Consider the following 17298-nt stretch of genomic DNA (forward strand, 5'->3'; position numbering starts at 1 on the left):
GCTGTGTATATAGCGGAGCTGAGATGTGGGGTTCTCAACACAAATGTATTGAAATGAAAAGGAAACAATAATTCAGAAGGGTAGTTGTGTTTTGTTGGCCTCTATACTAAACGATGACAAAAGTTACGTAATTCAATGTTTTTCCACCGATGTATCTACAAGGCGATTCGGTAGCTGTGGATGGCAATAGGCGGGCCGGGGACCCCTCCTGGCAGGATATACTATATACTATGCAGGACACATGCAGGTCTTTCCATTCTGAATGGACATTTCCCAACAATTGATGACATTTCCCTATAAACGACCTTAGTGCTGCTTCAAGAGATAAAAGTGTGAATGTCTAGAGCTCTCCAATGGTAGGAATGTGGCGCCCGGTCCTGGCAGGGGTTACCTGCGTCCTCCGGGTCGTTCTCACTCTGCATCCTCCCTTGGTGGTAACGCTCCTGTTTCGCACGAATTCTCTCCATCCTGTAGAAGACAAAAAGTAAAAAGTGATTTCTGCAATCTCAGACTTCTCTAAAACACGGATTTTGCGTCATTTGCAGGAAATTTAACGGAAATAATCCGCAATATCCGGCTGTTTGTTAGATTGGATTGGCCTGTATGTGTCGGAGACTCCAGGTACTTACTGCTTCTTCAGCTGCCGGAGGGAGCGCCTCTCAGTCTCGTGGTAGTAATCCATGTTCTTCCGTATGCTGGCCATATACAGCTCAAATCCCCTGCAAAGACATGGAGAGATTCAGTGACTCCACATGCAATGTTGTCGGGTCGATATTACCGATCTGAACGTTGACCATCTGCCAATCAGAAGACTCTTTCCGGAAGTTATGAAACCCACAATGACCAGGTGGACGTTCTGCACCAATAACGTCGTGTCTGATATATAATTGGCACACAGAATGTATTACATCACAAAGATTTCCTGAAGAGATCGTCACCTGCAGGCCCTAAAATATGAAAAATGTATAATAATTTGGTTTTTCATCGAATGTCTTCACCGGGAAGACATCCTTGCTGGTGACACCATGGAGATACAGAACAGGAAGGCAGCCAGGCCAGGCACACAGGAAACATTGAAAACCCTGAAATGTTGTGATTAGGAATGAGTTCAGGTGTGTTGGGATCCTGGTCTGACCCCACCTTAGCAATCCTGGCCAGGAAGTTGTCACCTGTAGTCAAACATCTGCAACCAGGGCATTCCTCACCCTGCAGCCACATGAGTACAAGGGCCATGAATACAAGGTGCAGGGCAAGGAATGCCTCAGCCACTTCTGATTGGCCCAGTACAGTGACAACTTCCTGGCGGGATTGCTGAGGTGGGTTCCTAAACCTTAATGAAATCTGAACAAAGCACATCCCTCTATAGTGTGTACCTGTCCCAGTCCAGAGCACTGAGTGTCCTTTCTGTTTGCTGCCTCCTTCCTCTGTGATCAGCATAAATCACTTCTAAAAAGTTTTCCTGACAGCAAGAGATAAATGGTGATGGGTGAGGGAGCTATAGCACACAGCCTGTGATTAACAGCCTCAGCTATGTCCCTGTGTGCTGTTTGAAGGGGGAGGGGTGTCCCTTCCCTCCAATCAGCTCTCACTGAGCTCTGTAGAGTGTAACTTTCTCACCCCCTGTTTTCTGAAAGCTCTGTCAAGCTCTATAAACTCATAACTTTGAATGGATGTAGAGTAGAGATGGCTTCAGATAAACAGGTACAACGTATGTAGGAGGATTTGTTTCATCTCTGTGTATCACCTGAGGTCAGTCACTTTACTGGGTATATGGAGGTTTTACAGCCACTTTGAGGAGACATTTAAACACACAAAAAGCACCATGCACATGGCCTCTTGTTATACGATGTTAATGTTCTCTTTCCTATTTCTCTTTAAAAATGTAATAAAAATACAATTATAAAAAAAAACATTTCTAGAATTTCTTTCCACTTCTGTCAGGACAGAAGCTCTCGGCCATCACTATATCATGTTCCATTGTAGCATGTGGGATGAGATGGGAGAAAGCCGGACCTGAAAGCTTGCAGCGAGGAGGCGCCAAGGTCATTGACCACATGCAGGAAGTAGGAGCTGAGGAAGACTCTTCTCTGCAGCAGGAGGAAGAAAAAACAGATACTGTCCCAGATGATGCCGGCTTCTTCCACAGGGAGGGGACAGTCGTGGCCTTTGTCCACTTCATGAGCTGAGGACACAAAGAGAAAGAAAATGTTCTCAGCACAACATTGCCAACGTCCATGACTCCTAAATACACAATAAGCCCAAAGTGGGGGGACGGCCCCCCAAGTGCTCCTAGTGAAGGTCTTATCAATGACATGGTAGGAAATGGTGTCATTTCACCTTCTGGGAAAAGCCTTCACTGGTTCCACCATGACTGGCCTCTGTGCATAAAGACATTCATCATAGACAACACTGCGGTCTTCCTCAAATCCAACCACTTATGTCAGTTCTATGGAACCTGAGGGGCCTCCACCGAGACGGGGCCTCCACCGAGACGGGGCCTCCACCGAGACGGGGCCTCCACCGAGACCGGACCTCTACAGAGACCGGACCTCTACAGAGACCGGACCTCTACAGAGACCGGACCTCTACAGAGACCGGACCTCTACAGAGACCGGACCTCTACAGAGACCGGACCTCTACCAAGATGGGGCCTTCACCGAGACAGGAACTCTACCGAGACGGGGCCTCCACCGAGACGGGGCCTCCACCGAGACGGGGCCTCCACCAAGACGGGGCCTCCACCGAGACAGGACCTCTACTGAGACGGGGCCTTCACCGAGACAGGAACTCTACCGAGACCGAACCTCCACCCAACCGAACACCAACTGCAAGCCAGGCCTTCTAGTTATCATCAGTAACTGACTTCACAAACCCCTACAGACACCCCCAAAATCTCGTAGCTCTTCTAGTAGCGTGGGGGCTGATAAAGCTGCAAAAGGGGCCAACTCTATGTAGCACTACCCCCTGTGGGGGTTTCTAAGAGATTTGGGTCCTCCTATAGCCCTGCACAGCCAGTCGATAAGCATTTTCCACCCAAGTTTGCATCCATAGTCGGAAATCAGTCCTTTTGCATTTGTTTTTTTTATTTTGAGGGGAATTAGAACTTGGATGGGGTAATGGGGGGGGGGGGGTATAGGACGCCCAAGAGAAGCGAAATCTGAGGACAGCTTCCTGAACTATTCACAGCTTCTCTTCTCTGATGCAGTCTGTTGGAGTGCTAGCCAGCAGCTCCAGTTGTACCACCCCAGACCTCAGATGAACTCCTCCTCAGCCAGCATTCTGGAGACTTTCATCCTGAGCAGGGGCTCTTGTGCCTTCAAATGGGTAACAGTCACTATTTGGGGGCTAATCTGGTTTCCCACCAGAGTGCTCATTCCCCTATCCACCCAGGGGGGTACTCACTCAGATCCTCTTCTGTACCACTTGCGGAATGGCTGCTGCTACCAGGCCTATCAGCTGGGCTGCTCCTTCCCTGCCATATAGGTGGTCCTCTCTCAGGGGCCAGTGGGTTCTGAGTTTTCCTCCTTTCCAGCTCCAAGCAGGCCCCATCCCACTAGGCCTCCTTCCTCTGCCTCACATCTTCTTACTCCTCCTTCCACTCAGCTCCTGCTACTGAGCAGGCTCTTCCACTTTTAAGAGAGTCTCAGCCTCTGGTTGGGGATTGGCTGAGGTCCTTCAAGAGTGTAGCCAGCCACTCCTTAGATCCACCCACTGCCTCCAAGGCCCTCCTCCAAAAGCCTCAGAGCAGGGGGAAATTCCAGAGAGGCTGCCCTGCAGAGTCCTCCAGAATTTGACCCCTCTCGCTATCTCACCTGAGCTGCAAACTAACTAGCTCCTGACTAACCATTAGGGTCCAGTGCCCCCTAGCTATACTAGGAGGGTGCTACATCTATATTAATGCCCATGATTGTGGAGTGGGATGGCCAATCGGCTCACATAGGTGAGATGTTCAGGTGACCCATATAGTGATCTTCATTTTACGGCTGTGCTGACACCTTGGACCCAATTATAGTCGTAACGCCTAAAAAGACCCACATTTTCTGATACCCGAAAAGCAGCCCCTGCCCCCCCCCCCCCCCCCCCCCACAACCATCAAATCAATGCAGTAACGAAGACCCAAAAGGTCTGAGTTGGAAAGTCAGCTGCTGATTCATCCACATGGGTGACCATGATTGGCTACAACCCATGCAGATTTATTTAGGGTGCAACTTTACACCCCTTTACGTTTATTACCCTCTTACCTGAATCACTGGGCTGTCCAGAAGAAAACAAACAGTCACCTACCCAGCAAATCCAGCGCAGCCTGGCATAAGCCGCTGCTCCATCTAAGATCTCCAGGTCCCGCGCCGCCATCTTCTCATCTGATGTCACCTGAAGGCTGACTGCCTCTCCTGGGTTCTCTGAGCAGGCCCTCTGATGATGCACAGTGACGCATGCGCAGTGAAATGTGGAATTTCCTGGCGCATGCGTAGCGAGGCCGAGATTCTCTGAGGCCTCCGGGAATATGTGATGTTGGTGTCCCATGAGGCTTCAGGTGGAGGGGGAGGGGATGTCATTCTCACTTCGGTGAGAAAACAGGAAGTGCGGGAAAGGTATTTATTCCCCAAAATATGTTTTATTTTCTGACTGTGTAATCGAGGTTAGATAGAAGAGGGTGGAGGCCTGCTTTCAATAAAGTGCAGATTCCATCATTCAGTGAAGTTCCCCCCGCTATTCTTCTGTTTGGTACGGTCCATACTCACGGTTGTAGTAGCCCTTGACGGTGCAGACCAGGCTGAAGAGCTGGATCACCCAGCAGAAGTTGTTCTGCATTTGCTGGACAAACACACACGACAAAAGCTGGAAGATGGAGAAATACAAAAACAGAGCCGGTTACTTGCAGAAAGTTTCAGATGAGTTCAATTGCTCTCAGTTTTGTTTGGCAGAAACGATGGGAACATACAACCTTCCACCAATGGCTTCCCTCAAAACCTTGAACCAACCAAAACTATTGCTGGTAAGTTGCTTTGATCAATCATTTTGGGGCCTAAACCCGACTTCTTGGCTATGAAAGGACAACTCCATGTCCAATGTAAGTGCCGTAAATGGCCATTCAGACAATCTCATTGGACAGTGGAAAGCCAGTTGGCAAAAGGCAATAAAAGGCCACAAGTCAGATTGCAGTTACAAGGTGAAACTAAATCAGAGAGGGGCACAAGCAATGGTCATGTGGCTAACCAGTGTAATGGCGCACATAGTTACATAGGTAATCTGGTTGAAAGCCACAAGTCCATCCAGTTCAACCAACAATATTTCCAATGGTTGGGAACATCTTGTAGTGTGTCTGCTCCTACAGCTTTTACTTTCACAAGTTGAGATTCACTAGAAGGGTCTGTGTGGACCGGCTTTGGGGGGCATTTGACACCTTTGAGATCATTCAGAATTCCCTGCAGATACAGTTGACTTTTGCTTCTGCATTTTCTTGGACTTGCATAGAGAGAGAAGCCATTCCCTGGCCATGAGTGCGTTAATGGCTCCACTGGTTACAGCTCTGCTTTTGATTTAGGCTGCACACCTGTAGAGGCTACTACTAGGGAGTCTCCCTCATCCTGTTGGATTTTTGTTACAGAGGATTAAAAAGGAGGGAATGAGGATAGAAAGGAACAAGGAGATCTTGTATAGAGAGATATGGATGACTCCACCACATTTGGGCGGGCCGGCTCTTCCACACCCTGACATCTTTACTACCATTAATGGTGTAGCTGTAACAGATCTCACAAACATTTGAGGAGAAGGTCATCTCACCGACAGCAGGTTCTTGGAGAGGATAACCGTGATGTTGTAGATGATCAGACAGTCCCATAGGACAAGCCTGGCCTTGACCGGCTTCTGCAGAAGAGCTGTGCCAAATAGGAGGAGGTAAAAGCAGGACATCAGGTAACCGAGACCGAAAACACTGATCCTGGTGGCCCCCGTGACAAACACAATGGCCAGGACGAACCAGAAGAGATACCGGAAGACCACCACCTTCAGCATGTCCAGGTATGACCTGTAATGACAGTTGTGATGAAGCCCAGAGTACAAATAACTGCTGCTGCAAATATCAATTACACATATAGATCTCTTCTGACCGATACGTGCGCACCCCCAGCGTGTACAAGAAACGCACGGCGTATTGTCAGGGGGCACATATTACCAGTAACCGAAAAGTCATTTTGAATTTGTCTTTCACATTTCTACAGGTTTGTTTTTCCAGGTTTTTGTTAGTGTATTAAATAGAGTGTTTTGTAGAACGGCCACTAGAGGGAACTCTCAGTGGCTCAGTGTAATCAGCACCTGCAGAGAAGGTATCGGCCTGGCAGAGCATGCATTGCTTTCAATGAGTCCTCCGATTCTATTGCATTGTAGGAAGGTGCAATACAGCACAGCCATCGCGTAGCAATGCAAACGCCGGAAGTAGAATCGCCTAACACAGGGGCCCCCCGTGAACATCTGTTTGGTGGACTGACCCTTTAAATCCCCATCAAAGAAAAACTTCAGAAAAGAGAAGTCTTACCGGCAGTTGATGAAGTTGGGCACCAGATTAGGCCGGGTCCCAGGGAACCCAATTTGCTCCGTGTTCTCCCCGGCCACCGTGTACCATTCTTCCTTCTTCTCATTAACAAACACCTTCCATTGTTGTGACGCACACAGAAGCAGAATGAAGTCATCTAAAGGGAAAAATCTGGTTTATGTGGTTTGTAAATCATTTCCTCCTGTTTTTATGTAGATTTTACACAGCGCCCCAACTTTTTTGGCATTGGGGTTGTACAATGTCCAGTCAGAAGCTTGGGGGGGTCTATGACCAGTCTGCGTTGTTTGGTGACAACGTCATTGGCAGGAAGATTGTGGACCTAAATCTGTGAAATTATTATTTAGGAAAAGATGAGATGCACCCAGGTACTGTCATACTGGGATGGGAAGGCCGGTGGGGGTGGGAAGGCTGGTGGGGGTGGGAAGGTCGTGGGGGTGGGAAGGTCAATGGGGACGGGAAGGGTGGTGGGGACGGGAAGGGTGGTGGGGGCGGGAAGGCCGGTGGGGATGGGAAGGGTTGAGTTATCTTCCTCTTGTCCCAACCACCAGATCTGCAGCAGATTCTCTCCACAAGTGGAGATTCGTCAAGTCTTCACCTGATTTCAGAGAGCAGAAGGGGCAATTCCCGGACTGGTTCTCAAATATCACGATAAATGAATGTGAAGCACTTCACAAACTTCCCGAGCTGTCTCCCGTACCATACCGGATGATGTCACATCGCAGTTTGGATAGAGAGTCCCTTGGATCGGACTGAAAGAAGACTTTGGTGTGGCCAAGTTGGTTCTGCTCTCCACATGTGGTGGACCTGTCCCTAAGTCCGGTGGTTTTGGATACGGGTTCATTCATTAATCTACTTGGTAACTTGGCTAATATCCCCAAAGAAGCTCGGACCGCGTTGCTCAATGAACCTGCAGGCAGCGTCCCGAGATCCACGCAGACCTCGATATACTTTATGTTCCTGGCCGCCAGACTAGCTACTGCTTGGAAAAGCCCCGTGATTGATCTGGCCTTCATGAAACGGAAACTTGGATCACGCTACATGGAAAACCAGTCATACCTGCAGGTACCGGACACCTCGGGTTGTCATCAGATTGGAGGCGGGGCAGATTTCCCGGACGGGTGTATACTTCCTCTTCTACTTTCCTTCTCTTTTTTCCCTCCTCTGCATTTCCTATTTTGATTATTTTGGTGCAATATTGGTCTGCCTTTGGAGCCTTACTCAGGGTTTCGTATAGTCTAGACTGCATAGGCGCTCCACCCCACTCCCCCACCCCCCCTAGGGGGAGATGAGGGTAGTGCATTGCAACCGACTAATATTTATTAATTTATTTCAGGTACTTATATAGCGCCATCAATTTACACAGCACTTTTCATATATATTGTACATTCCCATCAGTCCCCGCCCCCGAGGAGCGTACAATCTAAGGTCCCTAACCCTCAAGGGGCGTACAATCTAAGGTCCCTAACTTACATTCATACATACACATAGTAGGGACAATTTAGACAGGAGCCAATTCACCTCCCAGCATGTCTTTAGAAAGTGGGAGGAAACCGGAGTACCCGGAGAAAACCCACGCAGGCACAGGCAGAACCTGCAAACTCCAGACAGGTGGTGCCATGGTTGGGATTCAAACCAACAACCCGAATACTGCCAGGCGGAAGTGCTAACCATTTAGCCACTGTGCTGCCCAACTAGAGTGTTACTATTTCCTCTCCCCCCCCTTTTTGTTTCTCCTGTTAATCATTTTTGATGTTATTTTCTTATTGTACTCTGATACATACTTTGGTTCACATGTACCCCTCACACCCCGAATCTGTCATCACATGACCCCCACACACCCCAAATCAGTCATCACACAACCCCCCCCCCCCCAAATCTGTCATCACATGACCCCCTCACACCCCGAATCTGTCATCACATGACCCCACACACCCCAAATCAGTCATCACACGACCCCCACACCCCCCAAATCTGTCATCACATGACCCCCTCACACCCCGAATCTGTCATCACATGACCCCCACACACCCCAAATCAGTCATCACACGACCCCCACACACCCCAAATCTGTCATCACATGACCCCCACACACCCCAAATCAGTCATCACACGACCCCCACACCCCCCAAATCTGTCATCACATGACCCCCACACACCCCAAATCGGTCATCACACGACCCCCACACACCCCAAATCTATCACACGACCCCCACACCCCCCAAATCTGTCATCACACGACCCCCCCCCCAAATATGTCATCACACGACACCCCCCCAAATCTGTCATCACACGACCCCCACACACCCCAAATCTGTCGTCACATGACCCCCACACACCCCAAATCAGTCATCAAACGACCCCCACCCCCCCCAAATCTGTCATCACACGACCCCCACACACCCCAAATCTGTCATCACATGACCCCCACACACCCCAAATCTGTCATCACGACCCCCACACCCCCTGAATCTGTCATCACGACTCCCACACCCACCCTGAATCTCTCATCTCATGACCCCCACACACCCCAAATCTATCACACGACCCCCACACCCCCCAAATCTGTCATCACACGACCCCCCCCCAAAAATGTCATCACACGACACCCCCCCAAATCTGTCATCACACGACCCCCACACACCCCAAATCTGTCATCACATGACCCCCACACACCCCAAATCAGTCATCAAACGACCCCCACCCCCCCAAATCTGTCATCACATGACCCCCACACACCCCAAATCTGTCATCACATGACCCCCACACACCCCAAATCTGTCATCACGACCCCCACACCCCCTGAATCTGTCATCACGACTCCCACACCCACCCTGAATCTCTCATCTCATGACCCCCACACACCCCAAATCTATCACATGACCCCCCACACCCCCCGAATCTGTCATCCCATGACCCCCACACCCCCTGAATCTATCACATGACCCCCACACACCCCGAATATATCACATGACCCCCAACCCCTTGAATCTGTCATCACGACTCCCACACACCCCAAATCTGTCATCACTTGATCCCCACACACAACCCGAATCTGTCATCACATGACTCCCATGCACCCCGTATCTATCATATGACCCCCACACACCTCAAATCAGTCATCGCATGACCACACACACCCCAAATCTGTCATCACATGACCCCCACGCACCCTGAATATGCCATCACATGACCACACACACCTCCAAATCTGTCATCACATGACCCCTTCACACTTACAAATGAGGACGTTGGCTTTCGGAGGAGTGAAGAAGTCTGGCAGATACATCCATTGTATGAGAGGCGAATTGACGGGAACGATCTTGTCCCACCTCCAGGGGTATTCTGTCATTGAGGGAGGGGGACACACGGGGTCAGTAATAGATCAATGGTCACTAAGAGGAAGACGAGGAGGAAGGAGAGAGAAGACCTACCTATACACAGCACGGGCGGCATGCCCAGACACAGCAGGTACTGCAGGAGGAGGAAGAAGAGCAGAAAGACGCAGTACTTGGGCCACAACACAGCAATCTTCTCCCTCTGCCGTCGGGTCAGGATCACGATCAGCCAACAGCCGTGGAAGATCACCATGAAGTTCATTCGCTGGCCAATCACATTCACGGTCAATAGGAAGCAAATCTGAAGAGAGATGAGAGGGATGTGATTGTATGAGACTGCAGAGAACGAGTGATTCCACAACATGGATCGGGGCCGACACATTCCAGGGGCCCCAGTGCCTACAATCCTACAATACATGCGGCGCCTGTTTCGTTGCTCATTTTAGAACCATGTATGTGACGGTATTGGCGGCGGCGCTGATCGACATCTACTGACAGCAGAAAATGGCTGAAGGTACACCGGCCCACCAGACACAGATCCTGGAGCCCACTAGGACCGTATGAAGGTGGACAATGTAGACGTTCTACTGGAACTGTGCTGGTCCAGCAGCGCTGAGCCCCAATTCCATGAAGAACGAGGCTGGACTCACATTCCTGTGATGGAGGAACACAAAACTGCACAAAAATCCCATGAGTCCCTCTGGCCGCTCCTCGGAGGTGTCATTCATTGTTAATGGAACCGCAACATACCTGACTGAAGTGCATGAGAAATCGCACAACAAAACGCATGATAAAGTGCCTTGCATTGTGGTGCCTTCAAAAAGGGTCCTGAGTTGCTTTGGTGAGGTTTAGATGCCGTGAAGTTCATTTAAGGGGATAATAAAGTCTTACATTTACAAAAAAAAAAAACAACAAACATTCCCGATCCTCCTCTTCTCGGGTCTCCCATCGGTGTTCCTGGCCACTCCCTCCTGTCTGCTGTCCCCATAGCAAGCAGCTTGCTATGGGGTCACCCGAGCAGGCATGTTGTCAAGCCACAGCTCCGTGTGCTCAGCCCCACCCCTTCTCTCATCTCATTGGCTCACTGGCTGGCTCCTGTTGCTGTCTCAGCCAATGAAGAAAGGGATAACGGAGTCTCCAGTGCACATCGCTGGATCAAAAGGGGGCTTAGGTGAGTATTAGGGGGGCTGGAGGGTAAAACCTGGAGCCTTTACAACCACTCTTAGTGAATGGTTCTGCACAGCGACGCATGCGTGTGAGCCGGCCGCAGCACTGGATTCTACTTCCTACTCTACAACACTCCCGGCTTTTGCAGCAAAATCCATTTCCCATACAAATCCCTCGCAGGACTCACCTCCAGACCAAACTTGTAGAAGAAGTAGTTGATGAAATACTTGATGCAGTTTAGGAGGCCGTGATCCAGATGCTGCCGCCAGACCTCCGGGAACACCGTCTGATTGCGAGGAACCTCCAGCTGGTAGCGTCTGCGATAGAAGGTCTGGTGACGGTAAACTATGGCTTCAAATACCAGAAGGACGAGGACCTGGAGGTGATTCTACAGGGACACAACAGAACACATTCACTAACAGCAGGACGCCATTCCTCCATCTACAGAGAACATGTCAGCAGGACCTACAGAAGAGAACGTTCATTCCTCCATCTACAGAGAACATGTCAGCAGGGCCTACAGAAGAGATTGCTCATTCCTCCATCTACAGAGGACATGTCAGCAGGGCCTACAGAAGAGAACGTTCATTCCTCCATCTACAGAGAACATGTCAGCAGGGCCTACAGAAGAGAACGTTCATTCCTCCATCTACAGAGGACATGTCAGCAGGACCTACAGAAGAGAACGTTCATTCCTTCATCTACAGAGGACATGTCAGCAGGACCTACAGAAGAGAACGCTCATTCCTCCATCTACAGAGGACATGTCAGCAGGACCTACAGAAGAGAACGTTCATTCCTCCATCTACAGAGGACATGTCAGCAGGACCTACAGAAGAGAACGTTCATTCCTCCATCTACAGAGGACATGTCAGCAGGACCTACAGAAGAGAACGTTCATTCCTCCATCTACAGAGGACATGTCAGCAGGACCTACAGAAGAGAACGTTCATTCCTCCATCTACAGAGGACATGTCAGCAGGACCTACAGAAGAGAACGTTCATTCCTCCATCTACAGAGGACATGTCAGCAGGGCCTACAGAAGAGAACGCTCATTCCTCCATCTACAGAGGACATGTCAGCAGGACCTACAGAAGAGAACACTCATTCCTCCATCTACAGAGGACATGTCAGCAGGACCTACAGAAGAGAACGTTCATTCCTCCATCTACAGAGGACATGTAGCAGGACCTACAGAAGAGAACGTTCATTCCTCCATCTACAGAGGACATGTAGCAGGACCTACAGAAGAGAACGTTCATTCCTCCATCTACAGTGGACATGTCAGCAGGACCTACAGAAGAGAACACTCATTCTTCCATCTACAGAGGACATGTCAGCAGGACCTACAGAAGAGAACATTCATTCCTCCATCTACAGAGGACATGTCAGCAGGACCTACAGAAGAGAACATTCATTCCTCCATCTACAGAGGACATGTCAGCAGGACCTACAGAAGAGAACGTTCATTCCTCCATCTACAGAGGACATGTCAGCAGGACCTACAGAAGAGAACGTTCATTCCTCCATCTACAGAGGACATGTCAGAAGAGAACGTTCATTCCTCCATCTACAGAGGACATGTCAGCAGGACCTACAGAAGAGAACGTTCATTCCTCCATCTACAGAGGATGTGTCAGCAGGACCTACAGAAGAGAACGTTCATTCCTCCATCTACAGAGGACATGTAGCAGGACCTACAGAAGAGAACGTTCATTCCTCCATCTACAGAGGACATGTAGCAGGACCTACAGAAGAGAACGTTCATTCCTCCATCTACAGTGGACATGTCAGCAGGACCTACAGAAGAGAACACTCATTCTTCCATCTACAGAGGACATGTCAGCAGGACCTACAGAAGAGAACATTCATTCCTCCATCTACAGAGGACATGTCAGCAGGACCTACAGAAGAGAACATTCATTCCTCCATCTACAGAGGACATGTCAGCAGGACCTACAGAAGAGAACGTTCATTCCTCCATCTACAGAGGACATGTCAGCAGGACCTACAGAAGAGAACGTTCATTCCTCCATCTACAGAGGACATGTCAGAAGAGAACGTTCATTCCTCCATCTACAGAGGACATGTCAGCAGGACCTACAGAAGAGAACGTTCATTCCTCCATCTACAGAGGATGTGTCAGAAGAGAACGTTCATTCCTCCATCTACAGAGGACATGTCAGCAGGACCTACAGAAGAGAACGTTCATTCCTCCATCTACAGAGGACGTGTCAGAAGAGAATGTTTATTGTGCAGGTCTGCAGCCTGCTGAGAGCAATCCTTCCTGAAGCGCGGCCATGGATTCCGAGTCACTAAGTGCTGAATAGAAGACATTCCACCTGGATGGGAGAAAACTCAAAAGGTGGGAATTTCTTTAGGCCGAATCATAAAATGTTGATGACTATTTTTAATCGGATTATAGGGGGGTCCCAACCTGTGGCCCTAGAATTTAGCGGCTACAGGTGAACAATGCTGCTTACACTACTCAAAATAATATTAATGAAAAAAAAAATCTAATTCTGAACCATTTTATTTCATTTCATTGTGGCCGGCGACTGGTTACCAAATCACTGAAGTGGCCCCTCCGCTCTGCAGAAGGTTGAGCCCCCCTGGACTACAGAGCAATGGAATCAATTCTTCCTGTTCATTTGGGAAAAAAAAGCTCCCGGGAGTTTACTTTTCTAAATCAAATACCGTCACTTTAACAGGAAAATAAAAAATCTGTCAATTGAACGATTAACCCAGAAAATATGAAATATCATTCTTCCTAAAAAACCTAAAAGCAAAACATGTCAGTTCTCTTATTTCTTAAATGTAATTAAAGTGGAAATGAAAACTGTCTGAGCCCCACAAACCAAAAATGCTGTTATTTAATTTCTCGTATTCAAAGCAAACTCCCCATCTATCCATGTCTCCATCTCCATCCATCCATCCATGTCTCCATCTCCATCCATGTCTCCTTCTACATCTCCATCCATGTCTCCTTCTACATCTCCATCCATGTCTCCATCTACATCTCCATCCATGTCTCCATCCATCCATGTCTCCATCTACATCTCCATCCATGTCTCCTTCCATTCACCCATCCATCCATGTCTCCATTCATCCATCCATGTCTCCATCTACATCTCCATCCATGTCTCCTTCCATTCACCCATCCATCCATGTCTCCTTCTACATCTCCATCCATCCATCCATACATCTATCCAACAATGTCTTCATCTCCATCTCCATCCATCCACGTCTCCTTACATTCATCCACCCATATCTCCATCCATCCATGTCTCCTTCCCTTCATCCATCCATCCACCCATGTTTCCCTTCATCCATCCATCCACCCATGTCTCTATTCATCCATCCATCTAGGTCTCCACACTTTATTTTGGTAACAAATCACTTTGAAGAACACCCTTCTAGCATTTCTGCCATCTTGAGTAAGGGCAGATAATTCAGGTAGCATTGACTTCATGGAATTCATATGCTCTTAGCTCAGGCATGCAGGCAGGAGGGTGTGCTTGGCTGTGAAAGCCGCCCCCCCCCCCCCCCCCCCAGGGATGTATGACAGTATTTTGGCCTAGGCCAGAAACCAGGAAGTAACTAAAAGAATTATAAAAAAAAAGTATAAAACAAATAAAGATACAGTAATTTATTGTGAATAATCATGCTGCTGGTGTTAGTAAATAGATAGAAAGGTAGTCAGTGTTGATTGGGGGAGCGATTTCTTCAAAGAGTAACAATCTTAGTTGCAGATTTCTGCCTGTTTCTGTTCTGAATAAATAGTTGTCTGTTTGATCATTTTTTTTTTATTTGCTATTTTTTTCCTACGAAAGTGGAGTTACCCTTTAAATCTGTTACTATGTTTAACATAATAATGTATTCCAAAAGCTTATTTCAAGCTTTCCAAATCTGCACTTTCCATTAACAATGCCTGGTGATCCTGCCATGAGGTTCCTTGTTCAGGCACTTCCTGTGAAGGGTGAGAACTGTCTCACAATAGTACCGATGAGGTAAAAAGGCCGATAACCCTGAGAGCAGCTTGTAATGATCAAACCATCTTTGGCCAACCAATGGAGAGCTCAGAATTCAGTAGATGATTCATGATTATAGAAAAACAATAGGGGGCGCCAGTGTACCTGAATGTACCCCAAGTTGGGATGACCTTTCCGGATTCCAAACCAGTTGGCAGGATCAATCGGTGAGCGATACAACGCTGAATTCTGGATCTCCTCCTCCAGGAGGTTGGTGCCATTGGGAAGAGGCTGAAATAGGACAGATAAAAACAAAAAGACATTTCCTATCAATCACAAAAAAGAGAAAATTTTCATTTGATAAGTGCTGGAGAAGCCACAACGGGTGTTTGGTGGCTGTAGGCCTGGCTGTGACTTCAGATCAGAAATGTTTATTGCTGCCCCGAAGAAACAGCAAACACAGCCGTAGAGAAAATGGAGCCACTGCCGCCGGTAAATGCTCCATGGGGACTCACCTGTGTGCAGTTTATGGAGTAATCCTCGGGGTTGACAATCGTCAGCTGATACAACATCTTACAGACGATTATAATGGAGGTCCATATTGTACACAAACTGGACGCCATGTGTTGGAAACGAGAAAACGGAACAGCAAACGCCCAGAGAATGACGAAGAGAAAATTCATCACAGAAACCTGAACAACAAATGGAAAGGTCAAGTCATACATTTATCCATCACCACTGTGGAACCAGACAGAAGATACATGGAAGATGGATGGAAGATGGATGGAAAATACATGGAAGATACGATAGATGGAAGATGGATGGAAGATACATGGAAGATGGATGGAAGATGGATGGAAAATACATGGAAGATGGATGGAAGATACATGGAAGATGGATGGAAGATACGATAGATGGAAGATGGATGGAAGATACATGGAAGATGGATGGAAGATGGATGGAAAATACATGGAAGATGGATGGAAAATACATGGAAGATGGATGGAAGATACGATCGATGGAAGATGGATGGAAGATGGATGGAAGATACATGGAAGATGGATGGAAGATACGATAGATGGAAGATACATGGAAGATGGATGGAAGATACGATGGATGGAAGATGGATGGAGGATACATGGAAGATGGATGGAAGATACATGGAAGATGGATGGAAGATACATGGAAGATGGATGGAAGATACATGGAAGATGGATGGAAGATACGATCGATGGAAAATGGATGGAAGATACATGGAAGATGGATGGAAGATACATGGAAGATGGATGGAAGATAGAAAATGGATGGAAGATACATGGAAGATGGATGGAAGATACATGGAAGATGGATGGAAGATACATGGAAGATGGATGGAAGATACCATAGATGGAAAATGGATGGAAAATGGATGGAAGATGGATGGAAAATGGATGGAAAATGGATGGAAGATGGATGGAAGATGGATGGAAGATGGATGGAAGATAACATCGATGGAAGATGGATGGAAGATACGTGGAAGATCGATGGAAGATGGATGGAAGATACGTGGAAGATGGATGGAAGATACGTGGAAGATGGATGGAAGATACGTGGAAGATGGATGGAAGATACGTGGAAGATGGATGGAAGATACGTGGAAGATGGATGGAAGATACGTGGAAGATGGATGGAAGATACGTGGAAGATGGATGGAAGATACAGGGAAGATACGTGGAAGATGGATGGAAGATACAGGGAAGATGGATGGAAGATACATGGAAGATGGATGGAAGATACATGGAAGATGGATGGAAGATACATGGAAGATGGATGGAAGATACATGGAAGATGGATGGAAGATACATGGAAGATGGATGGAAGATACATGGAAGATGGATGGAAGATGGATGGAAGATACATGGAAGATGGATGGAAGATACATGGAAGATGGATGGAAGATACATGGAAGATGGATGGAAGATACATGGAAGATGGATGGAAGATACCATTGATGGAAGATGGATGGAAGATACATGGAAGATGGATGGAAGATACATGGAAGATGGATGGAAGATACATGGAAGATACGATAGATGGAAAATGGATGTAAGATGGATGGAAGATACGATCGATGGAAGATGGATGTAAGATACATGGAAGATGGATGGAAGACACATGGAAGATGGATGGAAGTTACATGGAAGATGGATGGAAGTTACATGGAAGATGGATGGAAGACGATAGATGGAAAATGGATGGAAGATGGATGGAAGATACGATGGATGGAAGATA

At 47.8% G+C, this 17298-nt stretch overlaps 1 protein-coding gene across 1 annotated transcript in view; it reads right to left on the minus strand.

Annotated features, from left to right (window-relative positions):
- The window catches only part of LOC149430712 (piezo-type mechanosensitive ion channel component 1-like), a 54758-nt gene that overhangs the window by 20580 nt on the left and 16880 nt on the right, over positions 1-17298 (minus strand). The window contains exons 9-19 of the mRNA XM_089666067.1: positions 15543-15719; positions 15193-15318; positions 11243-11443; positions 9985-10189; positions 9791-9895; positions 6536-6689; positions 5785-6028; positions 4743-4839; positions 2014-2182; positions 630-719; positions 392-468 (exon numbers count right to left, since the gene is read on the minus strand). Of these exons, the coding sequence (XP_089522193.1) occupies positions 392-468; positions 630-719; positions 2014-2182; positions 4743-4839; positions 5785-6028; positions 6536-6689; positions 9791-9895; positions 9985-10189; positions 11243-11443; positions 15193-15318; positions 15543-15719 (1645 nt within the window). The remainder of the gene's footprint in view (positions 1-391; positions 469-629; positions 720-2013; positions 2183-4742; positions 4840-5784; positions 6029-6535; positions 6690-9790; positions 9896-9984; positions 10190-11242; positions 11444-15192; positions 15319-15542; positions 15720-17298) is intronic.

The sequence above is a fragment of the Staurois parvus genome, unplaced genomic scaffold (assembly GCF_062004578.1).
Source record: "Staurois parvus isolate SC_StPar_1 unplaced genomic scaffold, SC_StPar_1.0 ptg002507l, whole genome shotgun sequence".
In the NCBI taxonomy this organism is placed as follows: domain Eukaryota; kingdom Metazoa; phylum Chordata; class Amphibia; order Anura; family Ranidae; genus Staurois; species Staurois parvus.